Below are 25,971 nucleotides of genomic sequence, written 5' to 3' on the forward strand. Positions count from 1 at the left end.
ATGGACAGAGCATCTGAATCAATCAAACACTCACACCCAGTCAAAAGATCTGGGTTTAATCCATCACCGTTCTTTAGCCCACTCTGCCACCCCAGTTCAGACATGGCTATATGCAAATCAGTCTGACCCTGTGCCTCATGGGAACAGTACAGCCCAAACTGCCCGTCCATTACCACCCCCTTTTGTACCGCTTTTGGCCGCCATAAGTGTGGCAGGGTATGCTCAGACGTGAGTCCCTTGCTCACTTTGCCACTCGATTCAAGCAAGCCGGGCTGAAGACGGCTGGAATGCCAGAAACCGGTCCTCGGAAGCTTGTTTCCGGTCCTCGGAAGCTTGTTTCCGGTCCAGGGAAGGCATGGCTTGGCAGTTCGGGCTGGACTGTTCCCATGAGGCACAGGGTCAGACTGATTTGCATATAGCCATGTCTGAACTGGGGTGGCAGAGTGTGCTAAAGAACAGTGATGAATTAAACCCAGATCTTTTGACTGGGTGTGAGTGTTTGATTGGTTCAGATGCTCCGTCCATTACCACCCGCTTTTGGCTGCCATAAGTGTGGCAGGGTATGCTCAGACGTGATTCCCTTGCTCACTTTGCCACTGGATTCAAGCAAGCCGGGCTGAAGACGGCTGGAATGCCAGAAACCGGTCCTCGGAAGCTTGTTTCCGGTCCAGGGAAGGCATGGCTTGGCAGTTCGGGCTGGACTGTTCCCATGAGGCACAGGGTCAGACTGATTTCCATATAGCCATGTCTGAACTGGGGTGGCAGAGTGGGCTAAAGAACGGTGATGGATTAAACCCAGATATTTTGACTGGGTGTGAGTGTTTGATTGGTTCAGATGCTCCGTCCATTACCACCCCCTTTTGTACCGATCTTGGGTAATAGTGCACTGTAGGAGAGTAGGGTCTGAAATCCTATGATCACCCAGATTTTTTGCTTTTGTTTCACTGGTTTACGACTTTCTCGGGCTGTGGGCCTGCCAATCAGACCCACAGCCTAGCTGTTCTCTCGCTAAATTGATGTGTGTACCTTAGGTGCATTACCCAATTGGAACTGGGCCACCTTATCAGACCCTTTAACTCAGGGCATCCGTGTACCCAGGGCCTACCAGGGGCTGAAGCATGTATTATGCCACCCCTGGATGGCCATCTAAATCTGACACAACTGGCTGCGCGACAGCTGGGGCAACGTGGCGTACTCGCCCGTTGCTTTAGGTATAGTATCCCTATATATAACCCTAAAATGGACACCAGAGTTCCTATCAGTCACTCCTATGGCAGGCCTTGACAATCCTGAAGGCAGAGTGCATGGAATCGTGTGAATTGGGCTCTGGCACGAGCCGAGCCCGGTTGCAGCTTGCGGAACCAAGACCCAATGGCTGTTCCATGATAACGCTTACCATATTAGTAACTTCGGTATCGCGTTATCAAGACATGTCGAGTAAGGTGTCATACGAATCGGGATGCTGACCCCTCACCAATGCTGGCGACGAGGTTAGCATTCCGCCCTTCTAGAGGGACACGACATGTACGTAACTGTGAACCCCGGTTAAAGTTAACTGAAGCCTCAGCTCCACAAAATGGATGCTGCCACCACAGACACGAGTCTGACCTCCTGCTGCTGGGAGTCCTTCCAGCGAGGAGAGCTTGGGCAAAGGGTTTCCTGGCGGTGTTCGCACCATCCCAGACAGGGTTTTGTGTATCCTGGGTAGGCAGGGCTTTACAAGAAGGTGACTGCGGAGTGGCACCCCGGTGCTCACTACGCATCTGCCGGCTAGAACCAGTTCCAGGGGCGCCCAGCCCCTGACCTGGGGAAAGTCCGGCATGGGAGAGGGGTGTAACTACCCCCCTTCCTGGTCCCACCCCTAGGGCAGGACCTAGTCACGTACCCACCCCTTTCTTTAGGATAAAGGCAGGAGCGGGGACCCTTCCAAATGAGATCATCTTTGAATCAAAAATACTTTCTACAAAAGGAACTCTCGACTCTTCTCAAGATTTCTCCCTTGTGGCTAAGGAGTAGTCACCCTGCATCCGCAGGCACCATCTAAGAACTCTGCGGTTTGCTGCAAGTCCTTCCTCAGGAATCCGACTGCCCAGCTCAACGAGAACCGGCTTCCCTGGCACCTCTGACCTCTACCCACATCGTCAGCTCAGCTGAGATCCGTGGGTGCGACGAGACCTCGAGGGACCGGCCATCATCAAGACCTGCACGATTTCTTAATCAGCACGACCACCGAGGGATCCTCTGGTGAGTGCTCTGGGGTCCGAGAAGCCCCGACCCTGAGCAGCTCCAGCACCGAAGTGCAGCCTCCCAGCATCTCCACGATCTGCGTGGGGCCCTTCTGCTCTTTGCTGTTCAGCACGTTGTCTGGTCACTAGCCGCTGGCTTGTGACCTTCTTGACGACACCTGACAACCAACGCTGCTGGTCTGGTTGCTCCAGACTGGCCTTTGCTCCCTTCTGCGAGAGGAGCACCCCGGACCCTCCTGGTCCACTCCAGACGCCATTTTAGGACCACCACGTGGCCCTGAAATTTGCCAAGGCTTGTTGCCCCAATCCTGGGCCCAGCGACGCCGACAGCATCAACCTTCGTGGGACAGCTCACACCTCCATCCTGGTCGCCTACAACGCCTCCTGGTCCGTGAGACTGCAGAGCCTAGCGTCGCCCACTCACCTAGTCGAGGTGACGATCATCCGGTGCCCTCCTGGTACCCTCTGACTACTGGCTAGTAGTACGAACTTGGTCCCCTCTGCTTTCAGGTGTCATCCATCTCTGATCCAGGCTTGGATCTCTACGAACTATTTCCACTGGGCGCCGGCCAGCAACTCCTTCCTTCCGGCTCCTGGCTCGTCAGCGAAGACTCCCAACGTCTGTAAAGACTTGTGCAGCCGCAGCCCTTGGGGCTAGATAACTTCGGCATTTCGGTGCCCGCATAGCCTCCTTATTTAAGGGTCCCGAGTCCCTATCGCTTCCGACTTGCCTTATCGGGTCCGCCTGAGACCACTAAACTTTCCATGCCCTCGGGCACTTGTATTGATTGTGCACTTGAAGTATTTTCTTAAGAGTTTCGTTGTGTGCTTAGTACCCTGTCCTCATAAAGAGTACAGGGCTGTTGTGATTCTAATAAATACACTGTTTATTTTCATAACACTTGTGTGGTGTCCTTTCACTTGGTGTTCAAGGGGTATGTGATGGTTAACACGCCCTCTAGAGTTTAGCCCGAAGACTGCTCGTATCCATGCTACTAGGATAGCTGGTCTATAAGGTTAACTTACAACCAATCACCATAAGGGTCGTTTGGACCGATGCATAGTGATCACTAAAATAGTGAGCACTGCATATCGGGCCAACTTCTCACATGCACTCTACATAGCTGCTTAAAATAACATGACTGTTATCATGCTTCCTGAGTAATCTGTGACAGACAAAAGGCCAGACCTGGCTTAAAAATGTACCTTTAACAAAGAAACTGCAGGCCCTTCACTCACCTCTACATAACTGCAGTGCTCATGCCCCATTATTCAGCAGCTCCTTGCTAACAAATTTCTAAACTGTAGCCCTGCTTCCAATCTCCTCACTTCAGTGTCGGGTCTCCACCCTCTTTCCAAGTAACGCTGGCGATACACTTCTTGTGGACTAGGGTTGCAGTGGGTATGAACGCACACTAAATAGAAGGGACTTGATAACAATAGAAGGGTTTCTGATGGGATTATACCTGCATAAGACGGAAAATAAAATGGGCAACAGATTCTTTAACCTGGCCTGGTTGAATCTCATAGGGACATAGCATTACATTGGAGATCACCGGAGGGACCTCCGCAAGGCAGGTGGAAGAAAGCAGTGGAGAGCTGGGCCATAGCAGAGGGGGCTGCCACGTAAACAAAGGAGCAGTGGGTAGTCCGCAAATTAGCCTATAGCAGACTTATGGATGGAAGTGATAGCATCCTTTATGGGGGAGGAACCAAAGATTGTGCCATAAGAAGACAGAGAACCTGTTGCCATGCTTGTGACCTTATAAATTAGTATCCCATTTATCATTTTTAAGCCGTGAAATAAGGTGTTTCCGCCGCTAAATGTGGCACCAGAAAGATGGGGAGAATGTAAGCGGGGTCTGGCAGACAGTAACTCCGGCACATAATAAACAAAACTAAGTGGGCTGTAGCATTGTTTCAAATAGTAGTTAATTTTGTATAGTATGAGCGACCTTGAGACTATAGGGTAGTTCAGGCATCATGTGATCAATCTGTACGGTGGGGAGGCGTTAACTTGCAATTTAATTACTTTGTGGAACGTAAAGTAATATTACACAAAATGCCTGTAATATGATTCGCATGAAAAATGATAAAAACTGTTATAAAAAATTAATTAACTGTGAAAACAGAGTTTTAGTCTGTTGGTTCCGCTATGGGTAATCCTCTATAATATCAACTCCAGAATATTGTGGCCAAAATCTTGCGGACGTAAATATTGTGAATGTAAGTATAGGTTTATTCTACTTAACTCCACCACTTTGTACCATATGTAGATATATATATATTTTTATTAAGGAACATAGATGTGGAGTTTGGAATAATGCATTTATCCTTACCTATGTGAATTTAACTTCTCTGTGTTTTTGTGCTTCATATTGAGGGCACAATACTTTGTTAGAATGGTGTTTTTACAGTTGACACTTTAGAATTTATCTCTGCTTTGGAATGCTGCTTTCAGTACTACATCCTATCTGATTATTTCCTTCTTTATTTTCTGCTTTTGATCTGTCCTTCTAGTATATAATATGACCCTATTGGAAATAATAACATTTTAAAAATTGTTTTCCATAGAGCCGATCACTCTATAGCACATTTTTTCATTGTGTGTTAAAAGCTATAGGGCCATATGTATCAAAATCCTCTTTTGCGAATCTCAATTAGCAATTTTTTGCAACTCGCTATTTGAGAATTGAAAAATGCTATGTATGTAGGATTTGCAATACATTTTGCGAATCCTACATATTACTTATTTGCGAATCTCAAATTGTGATTTGCAATTTAGGAATACCTTCCCATTCATTCCTATGGGCCTAGAGGCCCATAGGAATGAGTGGGAACACATTCTCAATTTGCGATTAGCAATTAGAGAATCGCAAATTGAGAATGCAATTTCAAGGGTGCAAGGGTGTCCAAAGGACACCCTGTTGCATCCCTGAAAAAAGCATGGCTGCAAATGTGGCGCACATACATGCCCTAAGGGCATGTATGTGCTTCACACTGCACTTTGAAAAATGCAAAAAAGGGCAACTTGAAGTTGGTGGTAATTTGCGATTCCTTAAAGCCAACTTGCACTTTTTTGGTTCTTCTTACATTGCATTCAAAGAATTGCTGAATTTGTGATTCCTTAAATGCAATTGCAATTTGCATGCAGATTTGCCTTCATACATACCACTTAGCAAAATTGCGATCACAAACGCCGAAATTCGGCGCATTTCGGCATTTGCGATCGCAATTTCGCATGATACATATGGCCCATAGTCACATAAACTCACCATAAATGAAAGGGCAATTTTTGACGAGGACACAGGAAGATGTTACAATTATGTTGAAAATTTGAGATTCTGTCTTAAAAATTGTCCGTGCTAACCACAGTGACCTTAGTCAATGATGTAATTCGATAGATATGTTATTGGAAATTGTAAGGAAATATTTTGGCAAACACTGAAAGAGTGTTCCAAGTATCTCTCACCATCAGATTGCTGTATTGTCTAGCATATTTCTATGAGCTCGCCAACTGTCCTCAGAATCAAAGGACTGAAAAACTGTTACATCATAAGACTTTATTACCTGTCGTATCTCTACAAAGCAGTGCTGTGTGCATCTAATGCACAAGCTATTCAGATGTTTATTGTAGAGTTATCAGGGCCTTGCGATGCTGCTTCCTGCCAATCACCTCACACGGGTGCTGCATTGGGAAGTTTGGAAATGATGGCACCCCTAATAGAGAGTCAACTTCCATGTCCCTTGTTTTAGGACGTTTCTAACATTTAAGTATCTTTATGATGTTTGCACAGGCTAAATTGGGCTTCCAGACATTGATAAAATATATTAAAAAAATAAAGGCATATTGTTGGAAAAGTAGGACAGGCCTTGCACAGGAGTGCATGTACTTTATCTTCAATGTGATGCACATGTTCTTAAAATCCTTTATTTTTATACCCATCTAGGTTTTCAGACCAGTTTGGTGTACGGGCTGCCTTAACACTTTCCTTCTTATGTGGATCCTTGTGTTATCTCTTACTTGGCATCACTACCAATATTCCACTCTTGTTCATGTCCCGGATTCCATCACTGTTCATGCATGGGCTCCCAGGTACAGTACGACATTATTACAAATTCATACATATTTTTCATTTGAGTGTGGGACGTAGAGCAAAGGTTAACAGTGTTTAAAGATGACTGTCACCATGGACATGATTACTTGATGCTCAATTTGCCCAGGATCATGTTCCATGATATTTTTAGTCATGCTGTCATAACCTGGATACATGAATGGTTCTACTGTGTCGTCCTCAAAGTTTGGACGTCTGAATGTAAGCCAGTTTTTTTGTTAAATATGCTTTTATTAAATGATCTGAAATTAGACATCCAATAGTTGCAAAGAGGTATGTCATTATCAAAAAAGCCTCCCTACATTATCAACGTAAATACCTGAAAACCTAATCGAGTAATCATACCATCATGTTTTATTTTGAGAATCTCTAAAAAAATCAGAGAGTAACCATTTTAAGCTAAAAGGGACAGGATATCTAAAACCAATTAAAAAAAACAAGCTTTCCTTCTGTGCTCACAATCAATAACCATTCCTCATTAAGTCAATCAGAGTGCACTGAGTAAAGTTCCCCATCAATAGTCATAAGCTACACCATCAAAAATGATTCTTTTCTTTTATATTAAAACTTATGTATACATGTATTACAATGACTCAAGCTCATTTCATTCTACACAGTGTATACAAAACAGTGTGTGTATATATATATATATATATATATATATATATATATATATATATATATATATATATATATATATATATATATATATATATACGGTTGAAAAAAATACCCTTCAGTCTCAAATCTCAAAACATTCAGCTCTTAATCAATATCAAAACTCATTTATATAGGAGTTTCAATACTTAACCATTCCTCTATTTGTATACTGCGATTGGGAATCATCCGTTGTCATTATATACCTCTATGAATAATCAATTACTATTTATCACATAACAACACTTTAAAAAAGTATCTAAAAAATTTCCTTTTCTTTGTATGGCTTATGTTGACAATGCGTTTCGGCAGTTTATGGAATCAAATCCCTGCCTTCTTCAGGATAAATTCACATTAAAAATCTTTTCATATGAAAAACAGTTGTTTACCGTAGGGGACAAAATACAAAAACCTAATTAATTTCAAACATATTCCCTCACTATTTCATAGTTTTATGCAGTGCAAACTATTGACTAACTTCCTCCCTCATGTATATGTATCAAGATAGGTATCTAATATCCACATATTTCTGTGTATTACTCTACTGGGCAGGCAAAAAGTGGCTCAATTAAACCTAGCGTAGCCTCCAATTCCCCCTTTCTACAATTCATTGTAGGCTGTTGACTTAGCTAAATCAGCCTTGTAACCATTGCTGGTAAATCATATCAGCAATGGTCACAAGCCTGTGTACATTTTCATAGGGCGGCCAGCTCTGGGACTGTTCCTTTTCTATCGCTACACAATTTTTTTTTTTACCCCCAACCTTTTTCTTTTTTAATCGATTTATAAATGTTTCCACACTTGTAGTGCCATGAACATTTTTCGTGAATTCCTAAATCGTTCTTACTTTTTTTTCCTACCTTTTTCATATACATCATCCATTCTCCTCCTTTCCCTTTTCTTCGTAGTGCAAAACAAAAAAAAGGCCCATAGAGTGTAGAAGATAAAGAGTATAGAAAATATAATTTTTTTTTTAAAGGTTTGCGAAAAGAGACTAAATTAGTCCTGGGGGTTTGTTCTCTCTGAAACTGAAGTGAGGTGAACAAAATCTTATTATGCATCCTGCAGTACTATTAAGAGCCTATCTGCTTGCTGGCCGTATTTGCTAGTTTTAGTAAGTTTATGGTCTAGTGGTAGCATTTCATCAGAATCATAGGGATAGCAAACACACTCTCTCTTGATGCTATCAAAGGGATTAACATCACTTGACCTCTAACCCCGATGATATACCATTTTAGTTTTCCAATTGAAAAATATTTCAATCAGAGGGATTGCCAAGCACTCTCCTGGGGTTTCAAGAAGCAATGGATTTGCGTACCTCATATTAACTAATCAATCAATCAACATTTTTAGAGCGCACCACTGTCACCTCTTGGGGTATCTAGGTGCTAGGTTGCGAGGTCTGCGTCGAAAAGCAAGGTCTTGACAAAATGGCGGGAAGAGGGAAGAAATGAGCAGAAAAAGGCAAAACAGAGAGCAGAAAAAAAGTGAGCAGAAAAAGCAAAACAGAGGGCAGATAAACTAGCAGAGAAGGCAAAGCAGATCTGAAGAAGGCAAAACAGAGGGGAAAAAACAAGCAGAAAAGGCCACAATAGGCGCCAGAAAAGCAAACAGAAGAGTCAATATAGAGCAAGAATCGAGGAGAGGAGACACAGACAGAGGGCAGCAGGTATACAGGCAGCAGAGGGTAGCGGACTGCGGGCAAGCTGAACAGAACTGTCGCAGGGCGAGCAAGCACTAAGGACTAACACCCAAGTTGGACATTTGTGACTCTTTTAGTGCTCAAACATACTGCAGTATTTCTTTTCATAACTTTTTCATAATGAAATAAGCACTGGCAAATCCACTAGATTTGCTATATGAATGACTTTGTCAATGATAGCTTGCCTGATACACTAGGGAGCGATCAAAGCATCCAAAAAATGGATGAAACATAAAAAAGGGTTGCTTTATAGATATCTCCCACCCAACATACTCTTTGTTCAGCATTTTGTGGATACGAACATATCCATAACTGTGCATTGGCATGCCATTGAACAAACGATCTTGCAGTTAAAAGGTGGCAATGTATCTACGTTTAAACCTTTGAGAACGTTCTGGCCCTCTTAAATATCCCTACTAATCCAGATAGTCTTTTTAGCTGTTTGCGAGGTAAGAGGGAGGAAACAACCACAATTACATTTCCATCGAGTGTAACCAATTTAGTTACACAATAACCCACTCAACAACTAAATCTGAGATTAGTAAGGTTTAATTATGAATTCAAAAACAAATGTAATATAAATCAATCTAAACATAATTGTATAGAAATACAGAACAAACAGAGTGAGCTCAAATCTCCTAAAGAAATGTACCCTATATAACAAAAAGCATACAACTAATTCAGTTATGGTAATACAAGTAATAAGGAGAAATAATTGAATGTTACATTGCATAAAATGATTTTCAAAGGTAAGCATGAGCACAATATTCTTTCACTACACTTCCTTAAAGGGACAACCCTAATCTAAAGCCTTAGTCCATTGGAAATGGAAAATAGAAAGGTGACAGCTGTCAGAGTCTCCAGTAGAAGCAACTCTAACCAAAGGTCACGTTGCATAAAGTCACTAAGAGGAAAATAGAGGTTTGCACCTCATGAAGTCCTAAGTGGTCTCTCTGTCCCTCACTACATTACAGCATAACATATTAGTTGAAATCAAGGTAAACTACAAGATCACTCTGGTAACTGTACATGATTCCAGCGCAAATTGGGTACTGGCACAGCCTTTCCCACATCGATTATTGTTTCTCCATTCGTCCTTAGCTATTCTTCTCTTCTGCCATGAGAACTTCCTTACCGCGTTTCTCCTTGCCAAGATCTATCTTCTCATACCTTGCTATCTAACTAAAATAAAACACTAATTTAAGAAATAATGAAGCTTAGTCCATACCTGCAGTGGAAAGAAAAATACAAGCAAATACATTCTTCATTGAAGGTTTAATACAAATTAAATGTGAGACTTTGACATGAGCTTAAACCAAAGTAATGCTGGAGGTCGTAAAATCACGTCAACTGAATAATGAACTGAGTTACAAATACGTGCACATTACTGACATATAGCAAATTATGTTAACAAATCATGTCATGATACATTAGTATAACTATATTCACTTACTACAATTGATAACATTGTCTACCTGAACACATCATTTAAGTAGCTGTACATGAGACACATTTATAAGTGTTTCTCTCTAAACATCAATTTGTAAGTGTAGCATACGTTTCCATTAATCACATCCTAAGCATACAATACGTAAATCTCATTCGTTTTCACCAGAGAATATATTCAAATGGGGACTACACATGATTATAACAAACTCCTACAGTATCTGAGGATGGAATCAAAATGACGCTGCCCCACCTTCCAAATGTGAATGGTTTAACATCCTCTCCTCAGTTGAACTAGCTCTTAACTAAACCCTCTTTGTCTGGAGTGACATCTAGCCATTTGTTCTGCCTTTTTACTTGTTGGTCGCACAACTGACACACAATCTCTTAATAGTCTGTAGGAATTGGGATCTACACATCGTAAATATTTTATCACCATTGCAATAATGACAGTCATAAGTGGTTCTAGCCACGTGGTATTTTAAATTACATTTATATAATGCTTACTACCCTGGACAAGGTGTTATTTCCCTAGGAAAAAGCAGACAGGCTTCTAATGTATTCCGAGATTTTTCTCCATGAATATGTACTAGAACCGATCCCCATTACAATTATGACTTCTTAACAAAATGCAGAAATTATTTTTGGTGCACCTTGCATATCTCTTGCCAGTATGAAGTGTCACTAGTGGTACTGGATATAGAGTACTTTTTTCTATTTTCATCGCAAAGAAAAAGGACTTCCAGTGTATTGAAGCATTTTTCTCTTTTATGTTACACCAGAACTAATTAGATTCCTAAAACTACTACCTCACCCTTTCATGGTTGTATCTTTTCACCTTTTAGAAGTCATTGGCTATAAGATGTTTTTAACATTTTTGGCAGCGCCATATTGGTTTTGCCATTTTCAATTTAGGTGCGGGTCTCTTTTTAAGCGCTCCGTGTGCAGCGGGTACTCCGTTTTGGACAGGGATGGTGACTAGCCAAGAGGCAATGCTCACTATGTGTATATTTAGCCTCCTATTTTTATCATCCTTTGTCTGCTTTTGGTATAATTGTTCTTTTCTTAACACTTTCTTCTCTCATTGATTAGAGCTTTTTTGTTCTCAAAACAAGTCTCTGCAGACCATTTGGCTGTAGAGTACCCTCCTCTGGGGCTATGGGATTTAGGCTTTTTTTCAAATGTGTAATTATTTTGGTTGCACTCGTGTATTTGAAATCGTGTTAGATTTCCTCTGTTGACAAAAGCATTTTAAAAAATGGATGCTTTTATACAAATGATGAAAAAGATGAAAACCCATCTGTTAACTAAGTAGACGAGTGATATTATCAGTACGTCCCGGGGACTGTATGCCAATCTCCTGACCTTTACCTACTGTTTACCTGGGTAGCAGTAGCACTGGGCTGCTGTTTACTCAATTCAGCAATAACATTTAAAAAATGTAAATATACAGCAAGCACTTATTTAAAGGTTAATTGCAGTTAGGGAAAGGAAGTACTAGGCCGTTAACTTTAGGACAGCCATTATTTTTAAAGACGGCAAACAAGTAAAAATACAATTGTGTTTTCAAAATTCTAAAAGTGTATTTCATTGACCTGTACAGCAATTTCATCTTAGTAAATCACATTATAGCAGTGCCTTCAGAAGTATTTTCTTTTTAAGTGATGGTTTTCAAACATGAATTTAGAAACATTCATTCTTCCCACCCCCCCACCAATGCCATTAGTGATTACATCCAAGCACAGGAGAAGGATTTGTGTAGCACGCATCCTGAAGTCATGTATTTCAAGGTCCTCTTATATGTGACAATGAAGAAAAAGGAGGGAAATTTAAATAAAACAATTGCCCAGGTTCATCCAATTTGGTCAAGTGAAAAGCCGGGATTCATCACAGGTTTTTTAGTTTCGCATTGCGCAATTGAGTTCAGCCACTAGCTATACATGCTTTGCTTCCACTACACTCCCTTTATTCCCTTCTCGCCCAGATGGCATCAGTGCTGCCCTTGGTCGCACCCAAAGACCAAACGGGAAAATGCGGCCCCCGGGAAAATGTTTTGAGTACCCATGAAGTAGACCAAGGAACCTGGGCCTATATGGCGGTTGTAAACAGTCCAATTTCCAGAATCTGTGTTTGCCATTGCAAAGTAAGTATTTCTTATGTAGGAACACCTGTTTTACAAGTCAGTAAACTTATACTGACCCCTAAAATGGGTCTATGAAAGGTTACAAAGTCCCAATTTGGAAGGGGCGTGTTGTTGGCTTCCCTTTCAGATTGCAAATCGGTCCCATATTTTGTATGAATGTTTTGTGAGTCTCATTCTAGTTACAAACCATTGAAAAGTTCTGACTTCCAAGTTGGGAATGTGTAACCTATTCACAAAAGGAAAGCACCCCTATATGAATTGGGGTATAAGTTTCAAGGGCAGTGGGCTGTGTTCCAGGCACCACTACTAATTCTCTCTGAAACTTTAAAAAAACAGAGCTATTTTTCTGTAGCAGCCACCTTTTCTTTAAGGGAATTGGGTGCTTTAAAAACAAAAAAGTTCACTCTTTTCAAAATAGCCACAGAAAAGGTGATCTGCTGACCCTTGCAAGCCACCATCCCTGTGGTTTTGACCCGTTGGAGTGTGTCTCATTTTGCGATGTAGCTACTGAAAATGATTTAGGTAGGTCAGATTACGACTCTCTCTGAATCCTCATTTTTGCAAACCCACTTATTAGTTCATAAGTCGGTTTGCAAAATAAGGTTCTGTTTGCAAAACGACTTAACAAATTGCTACCAATTTTTAAAACCGAACAATAGTACATCTGCCCCATGGCCCTTTACCTCTTGCAACTGTTTTTGAAAAGATGAACTAAAGCTGACCGAGAACAAAGCAGGCAGAAGATAATGAAGAGATCCATGAAGCATCACTGAGTAGCTACAACAACCACATGGTGAGAACAGCAGAGAAGCTCAAAAGGCTGACACCAACCCCTTACACTGTTAGGGGCGAGGACAGCATGACAATACCAATGCATCACCAAGGCGCAAACAAAATGAAGAAAGTAGTAAGTGAGAAAATGAAATAAAGGAAAAGGAAAATAGATGGGGATTCAAATGTCTCTCTTACTCCAAAAGATGTAATTGAAGTCAAATACATTTTTTTTAAATCTATGAACCAAAATTGGGTTCTTAAAATCATAACCACGAGCCACATTTCAAGTCTGAACGCAAACAAATGCAGTGTTTGAACTGCCTGTGATTCTCTGGATTGTATAGAGTGAGAATAGAGTCAGTGGGTGGAAAGTATAGCCATAGATACAGGAAAACAGCAAAAACATAACCGCTTATTGATGTTTTGGAGCAGGAGGTGAGTAGCCTTGTGCAGTGCAGACAATCTCTAAGCCTTGGTGTACTTCTATCATCTTGCCTTAACTATAGATAGACTTGTAAACGTTTATTCTCCCTTGCTTCTGGGAGGAGAATCATCTTATTGAGAAGCCATGCAACCAGCATTTCTCACAGGTTCAGTACGAACCGAACCTAGCCATCCCAACGCTCAGTTTGTAAAAGAATAAGTGCGGGGGAACAAAGATTTGCCCGAAAGCCCACCGCCGGCACTATTGAAATTTGGCATGCCAAATACCAAGGCTCTGTAGTCTTGATTCTATTTCTTGTCTCTTTAATCCTCAACCAAATCCACCCTGCCCCTCTGTCATTCTTCTAGGTTCCTGCTGTCTCCCTTAGTCACTGCTCTTCTGTCTTTCTCTTCCTCCTTCATTCACCCGTGTGTTCCACTCACTTGCTGAAGGTCAAAGTCAGATGAGGAAAAATATGTACCGGTCCCCAAAACTGAGTGCTGGTGGATCCAACCTGCAACCTACGACTCAAATTAAACACAGAGTCACCAAAAGATCAAAGGTGACCTGGCTGCCATCTGACCAATTTCACCCTCATGTAAGGCAGCTTTGCTTCTGAATGAACTTGGCAAATTCTGACCAAGTTAAAAACTGGGATCCGTCAGGTCCTGTCTCCATAGTATGTACACAATTACTAAAGCTTTGTAGAACATCACCTCCAGCCGGCCACAGCTACCCTTTCGAGTCCTTTAATCAGGTAGCTCTTTTAGTGTAGGAGAGAGTGACCGGCTTCAGTTGGTCAAGGGGCATTTGAGGCCACCACATAATTATTCTCCTGCACGTGAAGTTTGAGGCGGAAATGCAGGAGATTATGGGGCATAAATAGATAGAGACTCTCATGTGCACATTAACTTTAACTGTAGACTGTGCGTGGTAATCAAACAGGGAGTGCCAGGTCAATGCTTAACAATATGAGTTGCTGACTCTCCTTACTGCACAGTATGCCTGGTCCTGTTCACACAGTCTTCCATTGCTTAACTAACATATTAAACAAGCAATGGCGAAGCCAATATGTCTTGCTTTAATGTGCTAACTCACACAGAGAGATACATAAATTCACACAGATTATTTTGTGCTATATCTCTGTGCATCCTGCCTCTTGCTGCAGGAGACTGTGTCTCGCCACATGCGGCTGCAGTGAGTGATTGCCACCGTGTGAGGTTGGTTACCCGAGGAGTCGTGGGGACTCCTGATTCCCCCTACCAAAGAGAATCTTCAGGGGGCACACTGACTGTACATCACCACATATGCTGTACCCCCTGTTGGCCTATTTGCCACCCCTGCTTCCATGTCTCAAAGAGACTTATGCCTAAATGCAATAAAATTCCATTATTTGCATAGGGCCACACTCCTCTTTCACATTGTGACTGTACACATTTTGCACTGGCTGAATCCATAATATAGAAGGGCCATGCAAACATTTTCAGCACCTTTCTAATACCAAATTGCTCTAGGGTATAAAAAGCAAAAACAAACGCCACTTGCACCTGAAAGGCTCTTTATATAATGAAGCCATGGAGAGCTATGGTTTTGATCCTGATCAGTATTTTTGTCTATGTCTAGGTACTATCTTACAGAAAATGGTCCAGAGTACTTTGATTCATGTTGGCATTATGCTCTTTTGCTTAATTTCCGAGAGATATGTGGGTGCTAATGGTAATTTGCATGGAAAGGAGGAGGGAGGGCTAGTTTAGTCCTAGGAGTTGATTTAAATCTTGGTGGACAGAGTAATTACTGTCACCATGGCAGAGTACTTTATTCCTGCCATGGCGAGGGTACTCTGCCTGCCATATTTAGAGATGTCCGCTGCCCCGGGTACATCTCTTGCATTTCCGGGGACCGCCATCAGGGAGTATCCTTTCCACCAACATCTAAATCAGAACCTTAGTCAGTAAAGAATGTAGACCCGGTGTCAGTGTTAACATTCATATCATGTTAGAAGCTTTTACGGGTTTTGGGTATTAAAAATGTGGTCAAGATAAGGAGTGTATGTCAGATCCACCACATGCTTGACACAATGTTCGCTTCTTGAACCAGTAACTTTAGACCCCTAGGTGAGAAAGATCCCTTTCAGTAGCCACTATGGTCTAGATGTAGGTAAATCAGATTTACCGATTCATAAATACCGAATTTTACCGATTCGGTATTTATGAAACGGTAAATCTGATGTAGGTAAAAATTAGGTAATTTTTACGGATTCGGTAGGATTCGGTATTTACCAATTCGGTAATTACCGAATCAGTATTTGCCATTGATTCCTATGGGCTTTTAAGCCCATTGGAATCAATAGCAAATACCGAATCGGTAATTACCGAATCGGTAAAATTACCGAATTGACAGGGGGAACAGGGTGTCACTTTGACACCCTGTTGCACCCCTGTTTCAGGCTTGTGTGCCATGTGACACACATACATGCCCTTAGGGCATGTCTGTGTGCCACATAGCACATGTGTACATGCACAGATGTGCATGTGCACAGGGATTCGTTATTTACCATGTAATTGTATTACATGGTAAATACCGAATCCTGGAAGGCCTGTAGCACTGTTAAAAGTGCTACCTACATCTGAAAATACTGATTCGGTAATTTTACAGAACGGTAAAATGACAGATTCGGTAAAATTTACAGAATCGGTAAATTTACCGATTCTGTAATTTTACCGAATCTGTATGTATTTTAAGCCCCTACATCTCCATAGCCCAATACCGGTCAGAAACGGCCGAAAATCTGTATTTTCGGCTGTTTCCGACCGGTATTGGGCTACCTACATCTGGCCCTAAATCAGGTAAAGAATGAACTTAACACCACCTGAAAACGGAGACGGAACCACAGTCAGTGTGAAGGGAAAGGCACCAGGCATAAAAAACCTCCAAGGTGTAATGACAGACAAGACTGAGAACGCCAACTATTCTAAGTAATGAATAAATCTAACACCACCTGGAAAAGCCCTGGTTGTTTGTATCGGAGACACTTGGGTTTGACCCCAATGCCAACTTTGGAATGAGCTATGTCATGTGCAGGTAGTATAATTAGATCGGTCGAAGGCGGGACAAGATAGCGATGTCTTGGGAGGGCGCGGATACCCGCCTCCCTCTACTCCACCTCTTCAATGGTGCCCACCAACTCTTTTTCCACTTCTGCCTAAGTCTCTAAAACATAATGAGGGCATTGGAAATTAGAGATATATATCTTGGAAATTCCCCTAGACCAAACGACCCAGAAATAACTTGATCTCCAGTGGGCTGAAGTCTGGTAGATTAGTGAGCTCTGTGTGGTACCTGGTCAGTGCATGTTGGAGTTGTAGGTATTTATGAAATTGGGTGTGTAACAATTTGAATTGGGTTTGTAACTGTTGGAATTACATTATATGTGATGTACTCCTTATCTCCCAAGGGAGTCATTCCTATTCTGTCCCATTTCTTAAACACCTCGAACCATGCGGTATGCTACAACCAGCGCAGCTCCAGAGTGGTATCTGCTGTGTCAGTTTTCTGTCCCATTCCGTGAACCTATCCACAGCCACCAAATCAATAGGACTGTTTTTGTGGCTTCCGTAATATGGTTTGGAACCAGCTGCCTGTGTAAGTCGCTCATCACCTTATCCAGCCACAGTAGCATCAGTTCCAGTTGGTATACTGGGTCGCTCCACCCCCACACAGTCAATCTTTAATCACCAAGAACTGGGAGGCCAGTAGTACATACTAATGTCTACAGCCCCCAGCCCCCATCATAGACTAATTGCCGAAATGTATCTAGGGCTGTGCAGTAGGGGTGGGGTGGGAGGGTTGACCCATTCCTAGAAATGACTTTCTCAAGCTCCCTTTGCCTGTGAATCAGGTGTTTGGGATGTGGAGTGGGAAGTTTGCAGTATGTACAGGTAACACTGGAGTACCATCATCTTTATAAGGGCCACTCTCTCCAATGACTTTCTTTTCTGTAGCATTGAAACTGCTAGTACTTAGTATAGTTGTATGCAAGACCCTTTATAGGAAGACTCTCTACTTTCTCATAGATTCTCTGATTTGCTTTCTAACCTTGAAAAAGCAGACCATGGAAAAGATATTCAGGGCAAATGCTTCTGAAAAGTCATTAACCAAGTTCTGTGATCTGAATGCAGTCTAACTGATGCTCCTTCCAAGGACCCCAATATGTCCAGCATCAAATCCTGGTCATACATCTTGATGTTGGCACCTTCCACTCTTCTGGGGACCGCAAAGGCTTGTTGGTTATTGCGATGGGAATGATTATCCAAATGTTTTTGCTTATAAATGTTGGCCAACAGCTGCTCTTTTACAGCCAGTATGCCTACCAGGAGCCAGAGTTCATTCATCAGTGTTTTTCAGTGTTAGCACTCGCTTTTTTAGATCAAATACATCTTTGCAGACCTCTTTTAGGTTTGCATCTGTTCCCACTTTCACTGATGCAATTTCTTCCTTAGTGTCTCAGAAGAACTTTGTCATGACACTGATAAGGCCGGGTACCACCATAAAAGCTTTCCGGGAACCCTGGGTCGACAGATCTTTTATTACCTGCTGAGAAGTGTAAAGGGGAGAAACAACTCATCACAATTCAACCTTCGAACCCAATCAGGACTCAAGGACCACAGACTCCAACTTCAATTTAGGGGTTTATTACAAATCCAAAAACAACTGGATATATAGGCACTAATACAAAACCAAATCTACGTAATAATCTGCTCTGTTGGATCGTGAAAAGAATGAATAATTCCAAGAATAGGACACAGGCAAGAACTTCTCCAACATTTAAGTCAGTCTTCATCAGTCCTTAAAAGGAAAAACCATTACACTATCCCAACACTATCTCCCGCCTCTTAGTTTGGTTTCCATTAAAAAGTGGTCCCAGAGAGCCATCCAAATGAATGCCCTTAACATGGAATATGGTTTAAGAGCAACGAATGGCAGAATGCGCTCTGATCCACATGGTGCTAATACGTTTAATAGGATAAGCTCCCCATCCAGAATAAATTATATTCTTATTGATGTTCGACTTTGGGAGGATCTAGAAGACATGGTAGTTGTGCCATGAATAGATAGCGATCACAACCCACTTTGCCTTCAAATAAATAATAGATGGTTACCGTGTGGACCTAAGATTTGCAACCCCCCATTGCTGACATCAAGAGAGGTAACCCCCACTAACTGTAAGCGTCGACTGAAATGGCACAATGTCTCCCAACAAGAAGATAAGCTGTGAAGTATCAGGGAGGCGGTTGAAGCTAAGAATAGTGAGTTAATGTCACTCTATAGTGGAATGGGAAAGCAACCCAATTTTACTCTTTTTTATCGAAATACAATTGATAAGCTAAGTTCTTTTTTTATTGTAGAAATGAAATCGGCCCTGAAGCAGGATCGTCAAAGGTCCACGAACACCTGGTACTCTAACAGTTGTAGGCAAAAAAGTGTGGCATTGGCTCTTGCAATCAGGGTGAAAGATCCACCTGCAATTAAAATAGCCAGGAAAGATTACTCCAAGGTGCTGATGGAGGCAAAACGTAAATGGGAGGAGGACTATTGGCAGGAATTAAAGCAGGCCTCAGTACAGAGGGACGCCACTCTATTCTGGGATCTCATTATTAATAGGGATAGGAAAATATCTGATCCAATCCTCAACTATATAACGGGCCAGCAATGGCAAGAGCAGTTCTCTAACTTATATATTAGAGGACGAATGCTTTGTATCTCCTATTGCTGAGACTGCCCTAGATAAAATGGAGGACCCACCAACTACAGACCGATCAGTTTGATCGACGTGATCCAAAAGGTGGTTGGCATGAGGATTAGAACCTGGTTAGAGGACGAGAACATCTTGTCTCATTTCCAAGCAGGCTTCAGGCAGAAGGTGGGAACTATGTACCAGTTGTATAGATTCTTCATGATCTATTGGAAGGCAGTCATCATAGGGAAAGGTAGCTTGTACCTTGCCTTCATAGATCTGAAGACTGCATAAGACCTGGTCCCACGGGATAAGCTATGGAGCGTTGTCCATCAACTGGGTATCCCCCCCAGATTCTTGATTTCCTGAAGAGGATGCATAATGGTAACTATGCAAGAGTAAGGTGGGGTTCCCAAGGGGAGTTGACCGAGAGGATCGCTGTAAGCAGGGGGGTATGCCAGGGTTGCGTGCTGGCCCCCACTCTGTTTTCACTTTACATCAACAGAGTGGTGGACTACCTTAATGAGGAGCCGACAGACGCTCTACCCTGGCGGAGGAGAAAACACCTACCCTCCTATTTGCCAAGGATACTCTCTTGATCTCCAAGTCACCTGGTGGCCTCCAGAAGCTACTAAATAGATTTAGCACATTCTGTAATGAGCAAGGGCAGATAGTCACTACTAGTAAAACCAAATTAATGACTATCAACCCTTCGAAACGCTTCAGAAATAATATCACTCTGAACGGTGCCCCCCCTGGATGTGGTGGATTCATTTGACTACCTGGGAATCAGGGTTTCGAAAACAATGAAATGGTCTTTCAATCTGGCCAAGATGCTTTTAAACCATAAGCGGGTTTCCGGGGCGATTGTGAGAGGACACAGTCGGTCTGTTAGCAGACCAATCGCCCCGGGGCTAGCTATTTATGATGGTAAAGCACTACCTTCTGCCCTATATGGGGCAGAAATCTGGGGGATGGAAAACACCAGCGATTTGGCTAAGTCTTAGAATAAATTTTTAAGAGATCTTACCTCGCTTCCCATCTCTACTCCCCTGAAGCCCTTATTCTATGACCTGGGGAGACGTTCTATCCAAGATATTGCACACCTACACCCCTTGGTTTTTTGGGCATGCTTAAGAAGATCCACTGAGCTGTCCAATTATGCTGCCGCACTTGATGAGTTGATATCCATCGATGTAGGGAATAGAGTAAACTGGATATTGGCTATTAGACAGCTCTTGGTCGAAATTGGTCTTGGAGAGACATGGGCATGTCAGACGCCACCCCCCCAAGCAGGTACTAAAGCGAGCCTATTGGGATTGGGTATAGATGCGTGATATTTCCAACCCAAAGATTGGGAAACTTACTGAAGGGTTCTTTGAACATACAAATAATTCTAGATTGGAACCCTACCTCGACTTCATACAGGTCCGCAGGGACAGGACCCTATACATGAAGATGAGATTAGGGACCCTCCCACTTAATGACATGATAGCATCATGGAAGGGGTCTAATTCAGTGCCTGCACCTTGCCCATGCTGTGCACTCAATACCAAGTCAATTGCCCACTTTTTTCTGGCATGCCCAGCTTACGAGAGGGCCAGAGCTAAGTGGCTTAAACCAGTATGTAAAATGTTGGGCGTTACAGATTATCGTTCTGCATTCCGCATCCTGAAAACGGACACTTTATCCTTGACGGTAATATGTGGAGTGTAAAAATTTCTGGGCTGCGCCTGGCTGGTGCGCATAAAGTACCAGGCAAGATTGCAGCAGGCCCCAACACTTGATGGACTAGTGGGTGAAAGACCTATAAACTGAAAATTTAATGTCTTCCATGATTACTGATCTATAGCTGCTATCCCACTCCGATTGCTTGCTTGCAATATTGCCTTTTTATTACTGAGTGTACATAATTCCTATTTTTAATCTGTATATATTGTAGTTTTTATTGGTTGAGAAACAATTGTGCATATGTTGGTTTTTAAATGACAATGTTATTATGGATATATAATGGATGCTTTTTCCTCATGCTTTTATGATACATTTTTTATCGAATAAAGCTTATCTACTACTACTACTATCTCTAAGGTGACATCCCTACTTAACTTTTCCCAAGCAAGATCAGTAAGGTGTCCACTTGTGAAGACGTCCTAAGAAGCACATTTACAGAGTACATCAGGTAGCCAAAGCTACAGCGCTCGTTCTAAGATGCTCCTTTTTAAATCGATCCTTGAAACCCTTCTCCTAACTCATCCTGTCCCTTTCTACTACTCTCCGACTCCTTCTGCTTCTCCTCCCTCAGGGCACTTTCCCTAATACAAAATGCGTAGAATTCTGAACACGCCTACAGATCACCTTACTAACGGACACCTCTCCTAGGTAGTTATCTACCGTCTTCTCCGTGGGGCTTCAGCTGACCTTGATTACCAGGTCTCCTCAGCGAGAAAGAACACCAGCTCCCAATTATCAGCATTTCTTATACAATGTTTCACATCTCCTCAATGCCTAACTTTAAAACAAAAGGCGTTAGTTCTAACTAACAAAGGCAACTTCTTCCATCTGCAACTGAAACGTGAGAACAGAACATTCTTGCATACACATGAAATTCGCTGACTACTCCTAAATGCTAGAGCACACTAGGGAAAAATCCATTTTCTTCAGGCCTACACAGTTTGGCCAATGTAAGAATAAACAAATAGGCCTTCCATATTCCAACATGAACATTTCATTTAGTCCTTTACACATCAAATTATATACTCAAGTTAATAAAGATTTTGCATTAGAGCATTTACAATTAATGCACGTGAAGCATTTCACATTATTTCTTCGTGCAGTATTCATCTTGGTGCACATTAAACTAAAATGCATTCCATTACACAGAAACGTTTCATTAAACAATTGCAACGTACTAAAGATTACACTTTCAGTCATGAATGTTCTTTTATTCCTTTTTTCATGGCACAAATACATTTTTATCGTTTAACAGCACATTATTATTATACCACGTTCTAATAATCACACGTTTATACAACACAAGAATATATTGGGGTGTGAAATATCCAAGAATATGATGCACCCCTACAATTTTAGAGCACCATCACACTCTATCAGTTCCCCCCTCTGATGACTAGTGTCATCACAATAAATCACACTCCCTGGAGAAAGAACTGACCTAAACAGAGCTTGTAGCCATCCTTACCTATCGGAATCTCTCTAGCCTCTTAATATTCTTGTAATGACTGTCCTGCGGTCTTTCCATCCTTCTCTCTTGCCTTTTAAGGAATCTCTCAACTGTTTGCCCTATGCCACTTATAGAGTCTCACTAATCCCTACAACAGAATCACACAAACAACCACTATAATGATAGGTTTCAAGATGTATCCAAGAATTCCCGTTCCTAGAGATGCAAACCAACTCCCTACCTTGCTAAATCCTTTTCCAACCTTGTCCCGAATGTCTTCTGTGGCTAGATCATGCACCTCATGATGTATCTCAGTGATGTTGCTTATATACCTCTTCAGAACATTGTTGGACCTTCAGCATTTTACAGACTCCACCCTCTTTTGCTAGTAAAACATCTAAAGCAAGATGATTCTATTTCCGCATAGCCCTTATCGACACTATCTCTCCATCTACAAGCAACAACGACTGAGCTGTATTTTCTGACAACTTCCTAATCTTGACATCATGCAACACTACTCCCAAACCTGGTATCAATGCTCCAAATACATCACTCACAATTTCTCCTGCACTTGCTCCTCGCTTCCCTCTAGAATGTGATCCATCTTCCAAATGGTCCAAATCTTCCACATGATAGATTTTAGGAAACACTTCTGCCACATAACACGTACCATACCAATTCAATGGCAGTCGCACTTAAGCATTTTTCCCACACACAAAATACACATTTGAAACCACTTGAATTGCATCCTGCAAGAATTTCTTTGCTGAGGCCTCAATGGTGAAAGTATGATCACATTCACTCTCTCCCACAAAGACCTTATCATAATAAGTCTGAACTTGTCACACCCATAACTTCCCTCTTTCCCTAAAATCCAACGCAATTGGACTACTGCTCCCTTTTGCCTTATGAGCTAATTCCTCCTTAGTCCACTCAACTTTACCTCCCTTGTTGTAACGGTTCCCTATTAGTTGTCTTTGCCCATCTTCTACCTGATCTATAAAAAAAATTCTACATCTGTTAGTGAACAAGTTACGTTGTGTTGGTGTGCATAAGTCATGTCTAGGGTTACAGTAGGTATGAAATATTTCCCTATTCTATCTTCTTGTTTGTAATAATCATACTTATTCAAATGCTTATAAGATGGAACCTCCGAAAGCACTACATCATAGTTAGAAAAATTATACTAATAATGACCCTTGTCATAAAACATACTAAGCAGCAAACTACAAGTAATGCCATACGTCAAAGGAAGATGATGATATCTGATACCCTCCTCCTCCGACGCGGGCAACTGCATACACACATAACAATCCCTCACATCCATCGTACTCACGTACTCGTATAGCAGCTTTGCATATGCATTAAGTGTATAATCTCCTCTAGATGAATCTACATTCAACATTCAACTAGTTTGATCTAGCATAGTTTTTTAACCCCCTTTAATTCCCTCTTTTGTGCTAGAAGTAAAAGGTGTGGATGTCCCTTGTGTCCCCACTTCCCCAACTTCTACATCGTGTGAAAGAATTATAGCTACAACAACAACAACTACCACTATTGATACTATCACTCCTAAAGTACATATACATATTACCCACCTAGACCTACTGTCGAACTCCCAGGCTCCATCTTCAACTTGTTGGTGCAGCCAATAAGAGGATACACAAAGTCTCTTCTTTCCACCTCAATTGCTGCTCAACCAGTTCGAACAAAGTTCATTGAAATCCTGAGAATTCGTTCACAGTCCAGTTCCCTCTGGGTTTATTTACACAGTCCAAAGAAAAAGACTTCCTTAGCCCTCTATCTTCTTCTACTGGAACAGCCCTAATTTTATTCTTTTTCCACTTGGACCTAGGTTATCTTTTTTGAGACATTAATTTACAGTTCAGAGTTCATTCACAGTCTCTTATAAGCACAGAACCAATTTTGATTATCACTCGCTGCAATATAGTGATTTAATGAGCTGGTGGCTGATAAGCAAAAGTCGGGAAAGACAATTTCTGAAGGATAAGAATCCGCACCTTACTCAAAACTGGAGGTCTCGGAACCATTATTGTCAACACTCCCTCTATTTCCAGTCCGGGAACTATCAATTCCACCACAATCTTCAGCTTGGGCGTTCTACTGATCACTCGTGAAGAACTCAGTCTTCCTGTTCCCGTTACTCCCAGCAGCTGTTACCAGATAAAATTCACTCCAGGGAAGCATATTTTTGACAAGGTACCCTTACTCTCCTCGATCTCCTTGGGCCCTCCTGAGCTTGCTCTACTTCATTCAGTTCGGATTCTGAAGTCTCTGACACAGGAGCAAGATCTCTCTCAGGAGCTAGTCTCAGATTCAACTTTCTCTGTCTCACAGGCCACGATTCTTTTATGGCATCAGCTTTCCTCCTCTGCCCCCGACCAACTTGCACACCAGTTACTTCAGCTGAGTCTGACCATTCGCAACGTTGCCTTCTCCCTCAGAATCAATACCTGGGTCTTGTGTAGCGTAACCCTCCTCAGCTTGTTCTGTCAGACTAGCTTCATCAGCAACCTCCACAGCTTGGCCTCTCAAGTGGTCTCTCTACCACAGCTGTATTTTCTTCTGCAAGAGGGGCTATTTCTTCCAGGGGTTCTAGAACTCTGCAAGTGTGGGAGGCGTGTATCCAGTTTGGTAAGCCTCCGCACTTCACCGCCATATTCGTCACCAAGATTACCTGGTAAGGACCTCTCCAACGGACGTGAAGGCAACTTTTCCTCATGTGCTTATGGACAAGCACCCAATCACCCGGACAGAGGTCATGGCAGAGGTCTTTAGAGGTCGGGCAGGTGCATCTTCCACCTGGTGAGACACAGAATAGACCACATCAGCCAGTCCCTTGCAATAGTCAACGATCAGATCATCTGTGATGTTTATCAAGGCTGTTGAGGGCACTGCTGGTAACCTCTTAGCCCTCTCCTTCAAGATTTCGTGGGGTGAAAGACCAGTCCTCCTATCAGGTGTACTGCGAACACTCATTAACATCAAGGGCAATGCATCTGGCCACTTATAAGGACGTAGACGAAAACACTTTTGCCATCCTCATTTTCAAAGTCCCATTAATCTGTTCCACAATCCCAGAAGCCTCTGGTTGAGAGCTACAATGCAGCCTTTGATCAACGTTCAAAGCCACACAAAGTAACTTTATGATCTCACTGTGGAAATGTGTTCCTCTATCCGACTCCAAAGAGGTTGGAAATCTGAACCCGGGATCAATTTCCTAAGCAACAGCTTTGCTACTGTAAGACTATCACACCTTCTTGTTGGATAAGCTTCCACCCACCGTGAGAAAACACACATCACAACCAAAACATACTTCAAGCATTGTACCTACACATTTCAATAAAATTGAGCTGTATTCTGTTGAAAGGCCATCCAAACCTCCAAATATTACTTAAAGCAACCACAGTCTTCTTTCCAGCATTCATTTGCTGACACGTGACACAGCTATGACACACTGCTTCAGCAAATGCTTGAAACCGTGGATTATACCACATCTGCATTAACACTCGCACCATAGCATCCCTT

The 25,971-nt window shown here is 42.2% G+C and overlaps 1 protein-coding gene across 1 annotated transcript in view; it reads left to right on the forward strand.

Annotated features, from left to right (window-relative positions):
• SLC67A1 (solute carrier family 67 member 1) overlaps window positions 1-25,971 on the forward strand; it is a 904,035-nt gene that overhangs the window by 98,214 nt on the left and 779,850 nt on the right. Inside the window, exon 4 of the mRNA XM_086957851.1 lies at window positions 6,197-6,342. Within this exon, the coding sequence (XP_086813977.1) occupies window positions 6,197-6,342 (146 nt within the window). The remainder of the gene's footprint in view (window positions 1-6,196; window positions 6,343-25,971) is intronic.

This window comes from Lissotriton vulgaris, chromosome 2_1, assembly GCF_964263255.1.
Source record: "Lissotriton vulgaris chromosome 2_1, aLisVul1.2, whole genome shotgun sequence".
NCBI classification, from domain to species: Eukaryota; Metazoa; Chordata; class Amphibia; order Caudata; family Salamandridae; genus Lissotriton; species Lissotriton vulgaris.